This window comes from Rutilus rutilus (genome assembly GCF_951802725.1).
Source record: "Rutilus rutilus genome assembly, chromosome: 14".
NCBI lineage: Eukaryota > Metazoa > Chordata > Actinopteri > Cypriniformes > Leuciscidae > Rutilus > Rutilus rutilus.
Window position 1 is genome coordinate 19,663,589 of NC_140219.1, and position 20,099 is coordinate 19,683,687.

The window sequence follows — 20,099 nt, forward strand, 5'->3', positions numbered from 1 at the left end:
GTTTTCATGTATAAATGTATTAGTGTACACTAGTGACAGTACTGTAGGCTACTTAAGTACACTTTTTGAGTATCTGTACTTTACTTGAGTATTATTTTTTCTGGAAACGTTTTACTTTAACTTCACTACATTTCTGTCAAGGTCCTTGAGTAGAAAGTAACGTCAGTCCGGGGTTGGATTTTGGTTGGAAATGAAAGTCGGGTTGCCGTCAGAACCCGACTTGTGTTGGTTTCTGACGGCAACCCGATTTTCATTTTCAACCACATGGAAAGAGTGAACAAACATGAAAATGTAAACATTAAAATTCTGTCGTAACTTACTTGCTCTTGTGTCTTTCAGTTTGGTTTATTGTTTAACACAAAGACTGAGATTCTGTTTAATGCGGGAATTTCGAACCTGTGTGCATTTTTGTCTTTAAAAGACAAAATCTTTCCACTTTGTTTGTCAGAAGAGCTTAGAGAAGAAGAAAGAAAGTCAATTTCGAGATATCTACAATACTTTCAGGTGCTGCTTTTTTGTTATTTTTAAAGCAACCACCCACTTTTGCTTTTATAGGAAAGAGCAGATTGTACATTCTGCATAACATATTTCTTAATACAGGGTTAGAATGACATTGAAGAGAGTAAATTATGACAAAATGTTCATTTTGGGGTGAACTATAGTTTGAAGTGCTGTATGAAATGTGTTTCTGTTTCACAGCTACTGTAATTGGAAAAATAAACGTTTATGTAAGACTGCAAGAAGCAAGACATTTCTTTTACAGACAGCCGGTTGGTTCAGTAAAACGTCTCTTTTTCTTGGCTTCATCTCTCACCATGAGAATCATTTTCCAGCTTGGTAATAATGCGTTCATTTCCATCATGCCAGCACAGTCGGAAGTCACATTGCTGCTCTTTCCTTGTTTTTGTTTCTAAATGGACAAATCAATCAAATAAAGAAACATCATTATTATTTTTCTGCATTTATTTAAAAAGTCTGGATCTCATGATGTTAATTATCTTGAATTATTTCTCTAAAGATTTCTAATGACCAAACATAAATTCCAGGTTATCGCTTAGCGGCTTATCATTTCAAAGTTGTCCGAAGATTAGGAAAGGTTAGTATTAATAACTTTTTATTTAAACAAAACAGTGTAACTCAGTGCTTGGAGCCAGTTACATGGTCTTTATAAATGTTTTTGCGATAAGACTATTTTGTTCTGCATTCCTCGACTTGTTTTTGCAAACTGTTTTTGTGTCGATTTTCCCCTTCACTCCTTCGAGCTGCCAAGTTGGGAATGAGCTGATACTGTAGGGAAGCAGAGCTGCATTTATGCACCTCTGGAACTCCTGGGGAGAACTGGGGAGATGAGGAGGGGGAGTACAGAATGAGAGAGGGAGAGATAGAGTTTGTCAGAAGAGGTTAGAGAAGAAGAAAGAAGAAACTGTGTAGCACAGTAGTGGTCAGAGTCGGTGGACAGCTGTGTTGTGGGAGAGGAGATGTCAGACCCATTGAAGGGGAACAACAGAACAGATGAGGACAGTCAAGAGCTGGTGTTTGATATATTGATGAGGTCAAAAAAAAAAAAAGGCATGATGGAAGAGCAAAAAAACTACATTCTTTAGGTTCATAAAGGTCTGGTGTCATTTATGGAGGCAATGCATGGTTGCTGATGGGCATGGTTCTTAGTTCTGATATACAGGTGCTGGTCATAAAATTAGAATATCATCAAAAAGTTGATTTATTTCAAGAATTCAACTTAACAGGTGAAACTAATATATTATATAGACTCATTGCATGCAAAGTGAGATATTTCAAGCCTTTATTTGTTATAATTTTGATGATTATGGCTTACAGCTTATGAAACCCACAAAATCAAAATCCCCCAAAATTTGAATATTACATGAAATCACACTGTAATTGCACAGTGATACCATGGTCATTGAACCAGGTTTTGGTTATTTTGGCAGTATGGGCAGGTGCAAATCCTGCTGGAAAATGAAGGAAGCACGAAGTGCTCTGAAAATGTCCTGGTAGACGGCTGCATTGACTCTGGATTTAATAAAGCACAGTGGACCAAAGTCCTCTTTTCTGATGAGAGCAAATTTTGCATCTCATTTGGAAACCAAGGTCCCAGAGTCTGGAGGAAGAATGGAGAGGCACACAATCCAAGATGCTTGAAGTCCAGTGTGAAGTTTCCACAGTCTGTGTTGGTTTGGGGAGCCATGTCATCGGCTGGTGTTGGTCCACTGTGCTGTCCACTCAAAGCAGCCGTCTACCAGGACATTTTCAGAGCACTTCATGCTTCCTTCAGCAGACAAGCTTTATGGAGATGCTGACTTCATTTTCCAGCAGGATTTGCACCTGCCCATACTGCCAAAAGAACCAAAACCTGGTTCAATGACCATGTTATTACTGTGCAATATACTGTGTGATTTCATGTAATATTCTAATTTTCTGGGATTTTGATTTCATGGGTTTCATAAGCTGTAAGCCATAATCATCAAAATTATAACAAATAAAGGCTTGAAATATCTCACTTTGCATGTAATGAGTCTATATAATATATTAGTTTCACCTGTTAAGTTGAATTCTTGAAATAAATCAACTTTTTGATGATATTCTAATTTTATGACCAGCACCTGTACTTTTAGCATTTTTGCCATTTTAATTATTAATAGTTATTTTAATGTATTAATTAAAATATGTATTAATATTTATTAATAATAAGTTGTAAAGACCGATTTTTACTTAAAGTCCGCGTGAACCGGAAGTTGCAAACGACTTTTCTCCAGTGCTGTGACGTATTTCCCAGTGAAAAGGAATATTGAACAGAGGGCAGGGTTTTACTCTAGTGCTCCTCCTCTCCATCTCTCGCTCATTACAGACTAACGGTTTGAGGGGAGTGGTTAAGCGTTTCTCAACCCAAGCCGTCAAGCATACGTCATCAGGGAAGGTCCTCCAATGCAGAGGGGAGGGGCATTTTCAGATTTTGATTAAAGATTACGAAGCCAAAACATTTCTTTCCGTGTTTTAACTTGCACGGATTAATTGTTCACCACAAGACTAGTAATATGCGCTAACAAAGTAAATAGGGTCCATTTTGATTTCAGTTGGACTTTAAGTAAAAGTGCAGAAGTACTCGTTTTTAAAAGTACTTAAGTATCAAAAGTAAAAAATAAATGTCAATGCATTGTTTTATTATTGTTGCATTGTTGTAATCCTTACAGTACCTTATGCCTCTGAATCATACCAATATCAATATCAAATTTATTTCTAGAACACAGTTCCAGTATTGAATGTGAGACTGAATAAGTGCACTCAATAACGTCCACAATGGTTTCGGACACCCAAATGGCTGTTCCCTCCAATAGTGCCCTATTTAAAGTTTGTTGGCTTTTAGTATGAATATGTTAGCCTTACTGTTATCTATAAGCTAGTGTGCTCCAAAACAATGATAAATTTAGCATTTAGAAGACCAAACCCAACGTTGAAAATGAAAAACAGGTTGACGTCAGAAACCAACATCAGTCAGGTTCTGACATCAATCTGACTTTTCTTTTCAACCAAAATCCAACGTCTGTCTGATGGATAGTGACGTCAATCCAACGTCGGGTTCAGACTTCAATCTGACTTTCATTTCCAACCGAAATGCAACCCCTGCAACTAAAATCATCCCCTGACTGACGTTACTTTCTACTCAAGGACCATGACAGAAATGTAGTGGAGTAAAAAGTACGATATTTGTCTTTCAAATTTAGTGAAGTTAAAGAAAAAAGTTTCCAGAAAAAATAATACTCAAGTACAGATACTCAAAAAGTGTACTTATACAGTACTCAAGTAAATGTACTTTGTTACTGTCCACCTCTGAAAATTACAGATTAAAATGTTAACTGATCTAATCAAAAAAATATATAAGATAAACAAAAAAATTTTTTTTTTTTGGATAAAATATAATTATTATCTTTTTCATATAAAATAATGGCATTTTTTTAATAATTCAAAATAAACTCATTTTTGAGTTTGACAATAAACACACCACAAAACATATATACAGCATAGTTCACAACATAATAGTTAATAATTTCTGAACAGTGACTCTCAGTCTTTATTCACCTTGTTCTCATGGTTTCTCAAAAGAATTCATAAAAGCATAGAATAGCGAAGTTCTAATAGGGGCTCATTGTAACAGTGTTACAATGCAACGTGCCCCACCTGCACAACTGGGATTTAAACCCAGCTAGCATCTTCTGCTGATTAGCGAAGAACCATCTCAACTGTTAAATAACAGACTGGAGATAAAAATAATATCAGATTTGTCTCATTTTAAATAAACACAAAAAACAGAGATGAAAAATTAACACAAGTTAGAAATTTACTTTTGCTGTGGTTAAATAAATGTTCAGTGATATCTTCCAAATGTTTCTGAATTTTGGCGCAATTTTTCCTCTAGTGTTGATATGGCAACTAGTAAATAAGTTTCGTCATCCTTGTATGTGTGGAAGTATTTAAAACAAGTGTGTTACAACTAGCCCGGCGTTAGGTTGTGCCTCGCTCACCCCAGTCCATGCACACATTATCATGACTCTGATTGGCAGTATGCTGTGGAAACGAGTCAAGCACAATGACTATTGTTATGAAAAGCTTTTTCCACTGTTGTGAGTCCAAAGCACTGGGTTGAACCAGAAGTCAATTAATGGATTAAAGAGTACAGAGGGAGTCTCTGATCTTGTTAACAATACTTATTTGCTTGGATGGCTACTGTACACTCAGCCTCTGTGTGATGGGAATTAAGAGCTGGGAAAGAATGGGACTTCTGTACTACACCCTAATGATTTGAAACTGTGCGCTAACCACACCTGTGTGTGTAAGACAGAGTTCATACATACATTGAAAGTGCAGTTAACAGGAGTGCCACTGAATAGGTCTGGGTCTTTATTCCTGTATTCCAGAGAAGAAAGCATGGCCCCCTAAAAGGGACTGGTATTGAAAACTCTTCAAGCTATTGTGGCTTCTCAGCTTACAATCCAAGACAAAAAGTCTGCTATCATCTATCCCCCATACACATTATCTGTCAATCACTTATAATCAGGGATAAACAAAAAATGGAATGATTCTGGTTCCTTAATGGTTCCATTAAATTATATTTTACTTTTTTTTTTTGAGGAAGAAATATGATAGAAACTGAAATGCAAATCTGTTGCAAACTGCGGGAACCATTTCAGTGATCAATGTAAAACAACAAATAACAATGTAATATACCACTAATAAAGTGAATCTTTAAAACATCATGTCAGTAATTACACTGATTTGGTCTCACTGGCCATAAGTACAACAATTTCAGTTCTTGGTTCATGGAGTCGAATATGATGATTCAGATACTCCAACTGATTCAAGTGTTTGTGATTCACTAAAAAGAGTCTTTGCTTGGAGATCAGACTTCACTGGTCTGTCACGATAGAAGCGCCCCGACAAAGGAAAGTATAGAACAAACAGTCTTTAATTGATAATACATCTGTTCGACTGAAAAAAAAAAGAATCCACTAGAACATAACCACATCACACGTAAACGATCAACAATGGTAGACAACCCAGACAGCAACTAGTGTCGGCCCAGATGCGGCCCACATATGGTACATTTGGATTCCGGATTCGGATTCGGATCTGGGCCGACACTATGTTGCTGTCTGGGAAAAGACTGACTGGAACAGAGGGCTTGAATGCATGGGCAAACGAAGGAGCAAACGAGATAATTGACAAGACACATTTGACAGAGTACAGGTATAGGAACGGTGGAGAACTGAACTAATTAACAAACTAAGAGATTAACAATGAAACAATGAACAGAAAACTAAACTGAACTCTAAACATGAACAAATAAACCCCATGTCATGTGTTTTTCATTCACTAAAAAGGACCAGAATGTAAGAGTTTTTTGCTTGTGAATCTGAAGTTTTTGAATAAAAAATCACCTTCAGTGGGCACATGTTTTGGATTTACTAAAAAGAATCAGACTTCACTGGTATGTATTGCGCTGAATAGTAATAAATGGAACACTATCAAGAACATTTTAATGCAGTCTTCCATCAGCTGTTACATAAATCATTCAGTTATGTTTTTTTTATGTAACCGGTTCTTGGTTCCCAACCCTGTATTTAGCTGGAAAAGTGTTTCTTCTCAGCTTCACTTTAATTTGTGCTTATTGACTTTTGAGATATGTCAACACATGCCTCAAAATCTGTTCTTCAGTGGCTTTATACTGAAGGTTGTGTATATGTCTGTGAATAGAAAGGAACCAAGTGTCTTCTTCATTGACTTATTTTGCTTCCTTTGGTGAAAGAATTTCCCCCTTTTCATTTAATAGGAGCTTCAAAGCCTCTGCAAATGATCTGGTGCTGCTGGAGAAAAGGCTTTTCAGTTTGTCTAAAAAACCCAAAGAAGAGAAGACAAGAATCAGTTGTTCTGAAAATAGACAGCCTGGTGAATAGAGAAAAGGCCACAGAGGCACAGAGCTGGAGCTGGAGCTGGAGGTGATAAAAGATCAGCTTTGGAGGAATGGACACACTTTCAAAGGCCCCTCCTCATGGCGAACCCCCCCGCTCCACCTCCCTCCACGAGGCATGAAGCCAGGACAGGTCAAGAACAAGAGTCCCACTGTAAAGAGATCTGGGGATTGTCCAAGGTAGCAGATTCCTGTCGAGTGAATGAGCTTTAGGCTGCATTTCCTATGTCCTAACCCCTTATCGCTAACTGTGAAAGAGCATAGCAAATATCAGTGGCTTGTCAGCTAGAATGATATCCACTTCAGTCTCTGGTGGCTTGTGATGTTAAATAAGATATATGTCTGGAAGTGTCTGAAAGAAAACCAGGAGAAAGGGGAGCAGGAAACAGACAATGAGAACAGCGTGTCAGTGCCAGCACACATCAACCAAATCTCGCTCACCCACAGTGACACTCAATGTAGTACTGATACCATCACTGAACAGTGTTTTGCTATGGTATTAGACATTTACAGCCTTCCAGAACCAAGACTTCAAGCATTCCTTAACCTAGTGCGAAACCGCAGGTTGAGAGAACAGCCCTGGGGTATTGTGGGGGCAAAAATCTTTTGTATTGGAAATAAAGCAGATGTAACATTAACTTTATGGGAGCCTCAAAGTAAAAAGTAAGTGATTTAAACTTATATCTACCACTATGTATCACAATGTGCCTTTATTTCTTGCAATGTGACTTAGAATCTCACAATTGTAACTGTATTCCACAATGTGAATTTGTTTCTTATTTTACATATCTCACAATTACCCCCCCCCCTTTTTTTACTCTGAAGCTGCAGGCTTGCATACTTTGGCACTATGTGTGGCTAGTTTAGTCGAGCAAATTTGATATGCTTTGTGCTATGCACTTGAGCAACAAAAGCAATCTAAATGCTTTTCCCCCTGCAACATTCACACGCACAGTGTTGGAGACTGTTTAAAGCTGTATATTTTAGCCATTAAAGTCCCTAGTTTGTTTGCAATGCGTCTGAGAAATGCAAATCTTTTGACCAAAGAAAGAAAGAAAGAAAGGAAGGATTTTTTGTGCAGGTTAGGGCAAGTGGTGTGAGTGCTTGAGGTAGATCAAGGTCAGAAGGTTATATTCAAGCTTGCACTATGGGTCAGTCAAGACGCCATCACGACTGAAACACACCCAGATATTTCTGGAATGTGTCCTGCCATGAGACCAACCCACAATAATCGGTCATTTTAACCCCTTTAAACCCTAACAGGTAAGATTCGTTACACCTATAGATTTAAGGAGTCACAATAAACAATACATGCTAAAAGAATTACCTAAACACATGTACATGTGTTCGTACTTGCGTTGAGTGGCATAGTAAATGCAGTGCAATTTAACTGAACTGAGAAGGAATGTATATCCTAAAGACATGCCTGCCTTGACTGTCACCTAGGTTTGATAGACAGCTTAAAAACACCTGTAGGAATATTTTAATGTGTGCCAAGACATGCCCAGAATAAATGCTCTGTTAGCAGACAGGTTTGTCATTACATTTAAAGAATTACGAGATAATGACGTGCTGTACTGAACACGTATCAGACTGTTCACACATTGATGTTGGTTTAGGACACACCATCTTCCCCTTTGTCCCTGTGACGGCGGCACTAGGACCCCGCAGGGATGCGCAATATTGCGCCTCGGTTATTGGGCTTGGACGACCTCAGTTTTGCACTACCGCAATCACCATTCAGCGGAGAGTAAGTGTGCTGTCTGCTTTGTTGAAATAAGGACATTTGAAAAGAAGCCGTTTGTGAATAAAAGCTGGCGGTTAAAAGGATTGTGTATGTTTTTGGTGGACCTGTCACGCGCTCCAGCATTTCACAGTGGAGATGGGAGTAAACCTGGAGAATGGGATACCCGGTGAACTTCCTGGAGACGAATTTGTGATTTGGATTTAAACAAGCCTTGATCATTATTAACACAGCTTGAAGTTAAGTATCCTCCGCGAATTCCGAAACTGTTTTGTGTCATTTTCTCGGTCAGACGCGCGCGTAAAGCTCTGGCGCACGGGTCAAACACTGTTGCTCTTGTTGGCTGTACACAATTAAATTCCCGTCTAATTCTACAAGCTGCAAAAAAACAAACAAAACCAAAATTAAAAAACGAAAAATCTATTTTATTTAACGCACTTTTCCATTATAAAATGCTCAGTTTGTGTAGATCTTTGAATAGGCTATCTCCTGGCTTCCATTGGCGCAAGTGCATTGTAGTTGTTGGTTTGTACAGAGCGATGGGAAAGTGAGGGTAGGCAAACACAGTTTGTTTTCCTTGAGTTTAACAACAACGCAAGGCGTCGGTAGGGTTCGTTGGACATTCATTCATGATGTGAAAGACAACAAAAAAGACGAAATTAGGGGCTTTCGGGACAAAGGGATGTTGTATAGGAAACAGGTTGTGTCCAGGGAATTCCTCAGGTGTCACACATGGGTGTCCATGATGAATAGAGCAGATGAGAAGTGCTAGTATAAAGGGACAATATCAAGTAATTTGTATAAGGCCTATGTCTAGACTATTATGTGCGTCGCGTATTGATAAAAAAAAAAAATTATCGATATTTTCCACCTGAAAAATGAATAGGCAAGGCACGTATTTGACAAAACCTAAGGAATAATAAGTAGCTCAGCTTTTTTCCATATATAAACTTACAGGTGAAGTCAGCTTTTTATTTTATTTAGCTAATTTTACACATTTGTACAACATACATAAAAAGTTGATTTATTCTAAATGAAGTGACTTCACTCATATACAATGCATAAAGTAGGCCTACTAAACAAAACAATTAAATACAATATAAAATTACAATTCAAATTACAGAGTGTAGCATGAGACCAAATGAAACAAAAAAAGATAAACAAGCAGCTTTGGTATGAAGTGACAGTGGTTAGTAAACAAACTTTATTGATCCAGGCAGATGGGTATCAGTATAAGTCCAAAACCACTGGTACTATTAGAACGGATAAGAGCCAGCTAAACATAAAAATAAACGTTGTAAATGGGGGTTTTCACAGCAATGCCTTTTTGAATTGCAAAAGTTTTTTCTTAAGGCTGAAAATACACTCCTACACAACATTTGTGCCCCAATTTACAGCCTGGACAAGTTGACACTCCAACCTTTAGAACATTGTAATAATCTGAAGAACCTTTTTCCACTATAAAGAACCTTTTGTTTCCATGGATGATAAAGGTTCGTCGTGGCACCATAGATGCTAAAAAAACAACAACAAAAAAAAAAACTTTTTTTAAGAGTGAAACCATTACATTTCTATGACCTTATATCTGCAAAATTAAGAACATCTTGAGTTTTATTTCATGCTTGCATATATGTTTGTGTTTGCTTTTAGGTTGCATACATCTTAGCCATGGTGCCTAACCGCGCACTGGGACTGGCCCATCCTTGCTGTGTTGGCCTGCTGTTCTTACTCCTCCTGCCCAGCTCGGTTTCAGTGAGAGAACCTCGGCATCAGTCTCCCGCCCACCTCCCCTCGCTGATACCTCATGCCACCCTACCGCTGTCCCGCTCTCGCTTCAGCGCCAAAGCTCAGCTGGACCTCACTACTCACTGCAACGAGAGCTGCTACCACAAAGAAGAAGACATGGATAAAGAGCACCTAGCTTTCGAAACACTTTATGCAGATGGCTCCCGAACATTAACTACTGTTGACCTGGATGAAAATGAGACTGAACTTCCTTTCAGGCAGCCCAACGTAACCGCTCCCAGACATAAGCGGCTAAAACGGCAGATTTACGGTTCAGACGGGCGCTTTAACATCCGCGGTGACCACTTCCTTCTGGACTACCCGTTCTCCACAGCTGTCCGTATCTCTACCGGCTGCACTGGAGTTCTGGTGTCCCAGCAGCACGTCCTGACCGCAGCCCACTGCGTGCACGATGGGAAGGATTACGTCAAAGGAGCGAGGAAACTCAGGGTGGGCTTTCTGATCCCTCCGTCTATTAACGGTACAAGGCCTGGTCAGGCTCCTGTGAAGAAACCCTTGGTGCGCTGGGTGAGAGTTAAACGGACCCGAGTTCCTAAAGGTTGGATTCAAGGTCCTCAAGAGGTCAGCATGGACTTTGACTACGCACTTCTAGAGTTACGTTGGCCTCACCGGCGTCCCTTCATGCGGCTGGCTGTGGCACCCACCTCAGACAATTTGGCTGGTAAACGCATCCACTTCTCTGGATTTGACAGTGACCGGCCCGGGGAACTGGTGTACCGCTTTTGTCCGGTGGAGGATGAGTCCAATGATTTGATCTACCAGCACTGTGACGCCCGTCCGGGCGCGAGTGGCTCTGGTGTTTACGGACGTGTGTGGGACGATACTTTAGAGCGATGGGAGCGCAAGGTCATCGGGATCTTCTCGGGCCACCAGTGGCTGGAAATCAATGGAGAGAATCGTGACTACAACGTGGCTGTTCGCTTCACTCCACTGAAGTTTGCTCAGATCTGTTACTGGGTTCATGGAAATAAGGTGGACTGCAATCAGGACTGAAGACATGACACAGAGGAATTGGACAATATAAAATCATAGACAAAATACAACGTGCCTGATTTTGGAACCTGCACTTTACAGTCTTTTACGGGTGTGGCTACTGAATCTGAGACGAAAGAAGGTCCATTGCTGGTAGATCGCTACTCACATGGGTTGAGCTGGGACTTTATTTAACCACTACCTTTAGTTTTTGCTCGCCATACTGCCAACGTTACTCAGCTTTAGACTCTGAGGTCGACAACACCAACAGATTTATCTTGTCAAGTCTTTGATCCCCCTTCCCAGACAGCAACATAGTGTCGGCCCAGATCCGGCCCACATCTGGTACACGTGGAATCCACACGTACCAGATGTGGGCCGGATCTGGGCCGACACTATGTTGCTGTCTCGGTTAAGTGATTCTCTCCACAGCCTTCAGATTCCACATTACAGAAGCTTTAAACTGTTGTTTGCACTTTTAGAAACTAGAATTGGGATGGAGGTTTTATTCTGATCTCATCCCTTGGGTTTTGTGTAACACTTGATCAACATACACTCACCTAAAGGATTATTAGGAACACCTGTTCAATTTCTCATTAATGCAATTATCTAATCAACCAATCACATGGCAGTTGCTTCAATGCATTTAGGGGTGTGGTCCTGGTCAAGACAATCTCCTGAACTCCAAACTGAATGTCAGAATGGGAAAGACAGGTGATTTAAGCAATTTTGAGCGTGGCATGGTTGTTGGTGCCAGACAGGCCGGTCTGAGTATTTCACAATCTGCTCAGTTACTGGGATTTTCACGCACAACCATTTCTAGGGTTTACAAAGAATGGTGTGAAAAGGGAAAAAACATCCAGTATGCGGCAGTCCTGTGGGCGAAAATGCCTTGTTGATACTAGAGGTCAGAGGAGAATGGGCCGACTGATTCAAGCTGATAGAAGAGCAACTTTGACTGAAATAACCACTCGTTACAACCGAGGTATGCAGCAAAGCATTTGTGAAGCCACAACACGCACAACCTTGAGGCGGATGGGCTACAACAGCAGAAGACCCCACCGGGTACCACTCATCTCCACTACAAACAGGAAAAAGAGGCTACAATTTGCACGAGCTCACCAAAATTGGACAGTTGAAGACTGGAAAAATGTTGCCTGGTCTGATGAGTCTCGATTTCTGTTGAGAGGCCCCTTAGTGCCAATTGGGCATCGTTTAAATGCCACGGCCTACCTGAGCATTGTTTCTGACCATGTCCATCCCTTTATGACCACCATGTACCCACCCTCTGATGGCTAATTCCAGCAGGATAATGCACCATGTCACAAAGCTCGAATCATTTCAAATTGGTTTCTTGAACATGACAATGAGTTCACTGTACTAAAATGGCCTCCACAGTCACCAGATCTCAACCCAATAGAGCATCTTTGGGATGTGGTGGAACGGGAGCTTCGTGCCCTGGATGTGCATCCCACAAATCTCCATCAACTGCAAGATGCTATCCTATCAATATGGGCCAACATTTCTAAAGAATGCTTTCAGCACCTTGTTGAATCAATGCCACGTAGAATTAAGGCAGTTCTGAAGGCAAAAGGGGGTCAAACACAGTATTAGTATGGTGTTCCTAATAATCCTTTAGGTGAGTGTATGCTGAGTTTATTTGGTGACTTAAAATAGAGGAAAAATGGCTAAGCTTCCTTAATTTCCATCCCTGAACATGACAATAACAAAATCGATGACTGGAGATGTAGTGTGGGTGTTGAGAGTTAATAGAAATTAAAAGCATAGATCTTTAGTTTATTTTAATGCATACATCTGGATCTGTAACCCATGAATTCAATTCACTCTTCTACAGTTACATACTCTTTTTCAAGATAGATGAAGACCTCATATTGGTAAAATTACAGTGTCTGTTTGTAAATTATTTTTTCCTATTCTTTTATGTTGAATTAATATAAAGTCCAAACAAACACAAACTAAGAGAAAGGTTGTGGGGTAAATGTTGATTATAGTTCTATTTTTAAAAAGCTTTTTATTTTAATAAACTAAAATGTTTCGTTTTTGCTTTTTTCGTTGCAAATTTGACTTTTTTTATGTTGTAAAGAAGTGGTAATAATAGCAGATATGATTCTGTGTTGTACATTTCAAGTATGATAAAAAGAACAACAAAAGACAATTATTACTGTATGTAAAATGTGACACTGATACCCTCTGGTGGTAAGCAGAGGAAGACGTAAAAATACTGGCAGAAACCATTGGCAACCTTTAAACAGCAATTACACTTACACTTTTTGGCTTGTATTGTACTGTCAGTTTATATTTCATAGAGAATATGCGAGTTCAGTGTTGTAATAGCTACTAATAGCTTGTGATTTGTTGATTCATAATTGCAAAAATACTGGATTACGAAAGGCAAAGGTGCAGACAGACGATTGTAGTTCAGCACAGGAAGTAGGAAGGTTCATTTTTTCAGTAAGGTTTTGAAATGAATCTCTACTGCCCTCCAATGGTTGACGTGTACATCTTTCATTGAGTCTTTCACAACATGGCTGAACAGTAAGTTCTCGCGGTTCGGTCAGTCAGTCAGGAGCGATTATACTGACGTGAATACATTACTCAACAGTATTGCAGGAGCTCAACGGTTTAATATAACACAAATTGTCCGGTAAGCTATGTTTTAAAGAACAAACTGGAGCGTATCCTACTACACACAAACATCATTAATTAAAGTCATTCAAAATTGTTCACAGAAATCCCTGTGGCACTTTTAGTGAAATAAATGCTTTAATACCGGTTTATCAGCATGTTCTCAATTACTGATACCCATCCTCAGGCAGTTTATTGGCAATAGCTTCATCCACATTTATATTCTACATACTAGATGTGACATGCCAGTCGTCAGTCACCCCACCTGCATCTCTCTTCGATGTGGTATCTCTTCTAAATGTCAAAAAATGACAGGCATAAGATAGTGAGGAATCATCTTTATGCCACAAATATAAATTTGTCAGTGAAACGATACTGCTGCCATTTCTCAGAGAGATTTAACCAATTAGCCTGTTAAGGAATTGATTTGATTGTTTAAATGGAATTGCGTGTTTATTAATAGTATCCAATGCAGTTGACATGCCATCATCTTCAAATACTGAATGATTGTACATGATGGATTTGCAATCATAGCTTCAATATAATCAGCTATTTTTATTATTGGCTTGTCTACTGAACGACATTATTAAAAGCCAAGCCACCCATCAAATCTATAGGGAGGATCACAAAGCAATCAGAGTCTCTTTGTTTGGATCCATTTAAACTTTATGAATTTTGCAACCATCACATATATCAGTGCATAAACCATGCTGGACACTGATAAACAGCAACAAATGCAGAATAAACAATGTAAGCGCACACACATATATATATAAACTCATATTAAAGATCAACTCGAGATTCAAATACTTTAAAGATTAGATTCACCTTGGGGCACAAAAAAAATAAAAAATAAAATAAAGCCAGCCTTCACACTGATGATTTGCCAAACATGAAGAAACAAACCAGTTGTAACAGCAGAGTTGTTTAGTGCTTTTTTTTATTAGAGATAAGGAGACGATACAAAACATCCACTGACCAATATCAATCAAAGCTCTGTACACAGGCTGCCCAAATATATCGCTCCCCATCTAAACTTCATACGTGTCCATCAATCCACTCAATCCAATTCATCAACAGACCGCTCACCCACTAGGTCCCAGATTTTACAGGTAGAAGGAATGTGTACAATTTCTTGACACCAGTGCCATGGTTTTGAATTACATTTTGAAATATTTAAATCAGATGGAATCATTAAAACAACATGTGAACTCAAAATAAAACAAAAAGGGGGGAAGGGGCAAGTAAACTGTTCCCAGAATGGTCCAATAACATTGTGTGATTTTGGAGAAAAATTTTGTACTTAACCTAGTCAACACACATACTTAGAAAAACGGAACTAAATGTTTGGCAAAACAAAAACAAAAAACCTAAATCTTAAAAACAAAGAGTATGTTGTATAGCTGAATTGTAACGGCTGCTGTCTCAGTCTTTTCTTTCAACAATCCCGTGGAACTCAGAAAGAACGAAAACCTGCCAGTACACATTTACAGTTATATTACTTTGTTTTTATAATCATCATCCTTCATTTTTGTCTTTTAAGATCTTTTTTTTTTTTTCTCTTTAATGTTTTTGTTCTTGTTCATTGTATGTGTGAACTGGAATGACAGCCTACATCTTTCATCAAGTGTGGAGTTTGGAAACTGTCACTTTTGCCCAACCCTCCCCACCCACATTAACCCACCCCGTGGCCCCACAAACAGTCGTGCTGGCCCACCTGCCCCACCCATGTCGGAATGAACGGCTAACCCCTGAAATATGTCAGCCTCAATCGGACAGAGGCTTCCCCTCGAGAGTCACCACTGATGAACCCCCAAGCTTCTCAGCAAGGGTCTTTCGGTCCTTGATATCATCCAAACCGTTCACTTGCCACTCGTGCTTGATACCTGTGAAACACAAGAGAGCAAAAATGCTTCAGATCTCACATTTATTTATACATTTTATAATTGTACATCATTTTGATTTTCCTTTTTGGATGGACAGCATTACCTGTAAACTTCTTCTTGATGGCATCCTTGGAGCTGGCGTAGATCATCTTACTTTTAAGTGGGGCACTCTCCGGGGCCCTGGACAACACAAAGATCAGATCATCTGTTTCACACAAGCATTTGACATAAGTCTACATCAGAGATGTCCAATCCGGTTACTGGAGATCTAAGTTCAGCTTCAACCCTAATCAAACACCTGAACCAGCTAATGAAGACCTTCAGGAACACTTGAAAGTTACAGACAGGCCTGGAACTGAACTCTGCAGAAAGCAGGACTAGGAACCCCTGGTTTAAATGAAGCACATTCACAGACTTACCAGAAAATGAAAACCAGGTCCTCTTTCTTGGTCTCTTTAGTCTCATATGTGGCATCATAGAGAGCGTAGCGACAGTCGTTGGGAGGAAGCATCTTGACAAACTTAAGGTAGGGATCTCCTTCATCTCCCTGCAGGATCTCCTGGCCCTCCTCCATAATGATTTTCTTCTTATCCTCACTCAGGCAGAAAAGAACAGCCTTCTTCCTCTTGCTCTTCTCCTCCTCATTGCTATGAGCCTTGCGAACCTTCATATCGTTGAAGACCGTCAAGACATTCTCTTCCACTGTGACTCCGGAGGCCTGCGAGAACACAAAACACACACACAGGATAAGGTCACATGGGTTTGAATAGAGGGAAGTGAGTGAGCTGATGAGCAAGGATGCATGAATGTGTGGGTGCAAAACGAGAAGTGAATGAATGGGATTTTGCACCAAACCGTCTTGTCTGATCTAGGCTGCCCTTTTAACAAAACTGAATACTTGGGACCTCATTTGGCTGAATCCAAACTACTGGGCCTGCAGGTTTTGCAACACAAGACAGAAGCGAGTGACTAAACAAAAAACCCAGCCATGGGAGAAACAGGACTGCACACTTCAAGGGCAGTGGAATGAGAGTCATAGCAAAAGAACTCGAATGACATTCTGGGTGAAAATTATACATTGTTGCAGTGATGTGGTTTATACTCCCAAAAAAACTAAATAGCAAGTTAAAGAAAAAGGGCGGTTTAAACAAGGCACCATTCTTTCCTGGTCACACGACTTCAGACATCCTCCAACACATTTGAACAGAGGGATGGTTGGGCACTTCCTCATAAGAGTTGATTCAATTTATACTGAGCATCTGATTTAAAGCAGGATCATTAAATGTGGATAAAATTGGCCGTAGAGAATTATAAGAGAGCCATGTCATTCAAATCTGGTGTACAGCTTTAGATTGCAAAACAATGATTCTTCTGTGAAAAATCAAAATGGCCTCAGTCACACCAGTCTCATGAACCTACTCAAGTCCTCTGATTTCCATTAGAAACAGGGATCAGTGTAATGCTGCAATTGCTATAACCAAACATTCAACAGAAAACATCTCAAAGAAATGAGAAAACCTTTCTGGTGGTAACCTGAACATGTAGTTCTCTAGTGCAGATCTAGCTTCTGAATAGCACATTAGGACATGTGAAAAGGTGGAAACAAGGAGCCCTGCGGGGCAGATGTTTGAGTGGCCCACTTACAGGAAACGCATGTCTAAAGGGTGGAAACCGGGTCTGCTTAAGGTGTGAGTGTCAGGAATGCATTAAGATGCCTCATTACCTAACAATCACAAATAATGAAAGAAATAGGGCATTACAGGCCCAAGGGATAGTCAGGATTCCCACACCTTTTGACCAATGAATCACGACTTTCAGTCTTTTATGACTAACTGTATAAATACTTTCCATGATTGTGGGACCCTTGTTTCAGGCGAAAATACCCTTTAGATACTTATCTTAGAATCATCTACAAATGTTTAAGACAAAAGCTTAAAAAATTAAAACATTAAGTTAGTTTTGAACGAGCCATCAAAGATTATAGATCTTCCGCCAGCATCTAAAGAAAAAACACGCCCTCATCTGTCATCTAGTGTCATAAAAAAGAGTAAAAGTCCAAAGTTAAAGCACAAGGACAATAATGCTGCAGATAAATCATCCACGTTCACTGAGAAGTGAAACCCACAGTAGAAATGAGATACAGGAAATGACATCGTGGGCCCTTAAATGAAAAGAGAGCTTGTACGTTTAAAAAAAAAACCAACAAGATGTATAACGAGTCATCACTTGCCTCTCACAGAAAGAGATTTTGTTTGTGGCCTATGACGTGTATATTGTCCTAGTGACGAGGATACCGACACCGGAACCGGCATTTCCTTCAGCCTACACGCGACACGAACGCAATTTCCTCTCAATATCTCAAGTCTCTTCGTGTCTACAGAAACAAGTTGACGAAAGCGACGCAGCAGCGGCTTAAATAATAAAAAAAGCAAGCAAAGCATATTCAACCAAATATACCCACAAGCACTGCGCGTCACAGACAAGAAACGTCATGTGCTTAAAGACAAAATGCCGATAAAACGAAGTGCATATACATTATGGAAAATTAAACAAACGCGTCGAGCAAAGATAAAACGTCCGATACGCTACGATTCACCAAAGTTACGTCCAACCAGGAAGAGTGTAGTCGTGCACACGTTGCCTGACGATACGCAAACGCACAAGTAACGGTTCTTAAACTCGGCTTCCTTCCTCCCAGCGCATATATTTGATAATGTTTCATATAAACCCCGAGCTGCAATCGACCTAAAACACTTTCCTAGTCGAAGTGTCTTTTTTTCGGTCAAAGAAATAAACCACCACCATCTGTGCATCAAGAATTAGGGTGGGGCCACGGTTGCGGTGTTCGTGCATGCGTTCCAAATATCCGCAAAATTAACGCGTTCCAAAGACGAAAAGCGTAGGATAAACACTTGGGGCTTCGACCTTAGAAGGGAATAATCTGCGTTTTCACACACGCCCGCAGTCTCTCTGGTGCGGCAAATGTGAGCGATGGTGTTTTATGGCCGTGTTCAGACAAAGGACAGACTCAAGAAAGCGCTTCATCTGGCAAACGAAAAACGCAGTTAAACACACACCGGTTTGCGGACATTGATTTATACACATCCTCTCTTTATTTCGCCGTGCGATCTAATGGTGTGTGGAGAGATGGGGCCTGTAGGTAGAGTGTAATGAAAAGCAGCGAGGCCTTTCCTGGGCCTCGACTCACGGAAATAAAGGAAGCTGAGCGGGGAAATGGCGCCAGTAGTTTTTGGGTCTCATTTTTTGCCAATCTCATCGCATCCGAATGCTAGCTGAAGGCCACGCACAGCCAAAACATCGAGAGCTGTGAGATTAACTGCAACGTTATATATATATAGAAATAAAACTGCTTAAAGAACACTGTCACAAGAGCCAAGGAAACGTTTTTCTAACAATTTACGGTACTTAACGTAGCCTGCAGCTATAGTCGGCGGAGGCGTTAATTGACAGATTTGATTCTCAGATTATTCATTCACCCTAAAAAGCCCACAGCCTAGTCATTAAACTCTTCAAACACGTTGGAAATAGCCGTAAATTGTATAATTGTTATTTAAATATAGACATACCATGGTTGTTTCTCTGTGCTAGTCGGCGTCTGGATAGGAATTGAATGAGCTGTGATGCAGTCCTTCGCTCTCACACTTGATACAACGCTCGGGCGCGCCCTTTTGCGCGTGGCCGCGCGGCAGATGGGAGCGAGCATCCATGTCACGCGCTTATTGAGGTGTTATGGGAACTGTAGTTTTGGCCTCCACACAAATGGTAGTGAACACATAAAAATATATTCACTGTTGTCAGTAGTACATTGGCACAAACGTATGGTCGTTGAAAAGCGTTTATACAAGGTTGTACATTTTAAAGTTGCACTTTTTATTATTTTATTTATTATTAAAAAAAATCAGTTATATTTTACAACATAAATACAATATATATCACATAATGTGTCATGTTTAACAGTACTCTAAAATGTATGTTAACTCTTTTATATATGAATAATATATATATATACATATATATATATATGTATATATATATATATGTGTGTGTGTGTGTAATTATTATTATTTAATCTTAAATCTCAATTAAATCTTAATTATTAAATCTCAATATTTAACAAGACTTTTTAATTAATTACTATATTTAAAGGTAAACATGAATTAATATCTAATATTTAAATAGGTTTGGGTGATGGCGCTTTCTACCTTACGGTAACGTGACATGATGGAAAGCGCTGTTGGTCCCACTAATTCTGCACTGAAAACATACTACACCGATTGCAATATTCGTTAGTGGCTCGTAGGGCACGCTGTGGTCTGAGCCTAACCCTTTGTGCTTGTCTCTGCCCCTTTTTAAGGTTCGCTTAACTCGCTTCCAAATAAGGAAGCAAATGGTGACAGTCGTGAGCGCGCTTCAGCCAAAGCCGCGCACATCAGGCGGCTCGCGACTCCGATCGCCATATAAGGAAACAAGGACATTTCATTTCTATAGACAAAAATTCACACAGTAAGCGCTAGAGGGAGCGGTGTACAGCAGCAAAGAAAGA

At 39.8% G+C, this 20,099-nt stretch overlaps 2 protein-coding genes across 5 annotated transcripts; one reads left to right on the forward strand and one right to left on the reverse strand.

Moving 5' to 3' along the window:
- The first annotated feature begins 7,125 nt into the window (after nt 1-7,125).
- prss23 (serine protease 23) lies at nt 7,126-14,617 on the forward strand. Of its 4 annotated transcripts, none has more exons than XM_084430899.1 (2): nt 7,126-7,144; nt 9,876-14,617. In XM_084430899.1, the coding sequence occupies exon 2, from the start codon at nt 9,894-9,896 to the stop codon at nt 11,022-11,024; it is 1,131 nt and encodes a 376-aa protein (XP_084287025.1). In that variant the 5' UTR covers nt 7,126-7,144; nt 9,876-9,893; the 3' UTR covers nt 11,025-14,617. The 4 variants fall into 4 exon arrangements, with proteins under 4 accessions (XP_084287025.1, XP_084287022.1, XP_084287023.1 ...); XM_084430896.1 differs by lacking the exon at nt 7,126-7,144 and adding an exon at nt 8,184-8,469; XM_084430897.1 differs by lacking the exon at nt 7,126-7,144 and adding an exon at nt 8,184-8,464.
- A 95-nt stretch (nt 14,618-14,712) lies between these two features.
- On the reverse strand, nt 14,713-19,274 carry cfl1 (cofilin 1). Its single transcript, XM_084430900.1, is given in 5 exon segments — nt 14,713-15,535; nt 15,639-15,715; nt 15,955-16,253; nt 19,123-19,142; nt 19,145-19,274. Coding segments are annotated over 5 exon segments (630 nt in total). The 5' UTR covers nt 19,260-19,274; the 3' UTR covers nt 14,713-15,416.
- Nucleotides 19,275-20,099: the final 825 nt, after the last annotated feature.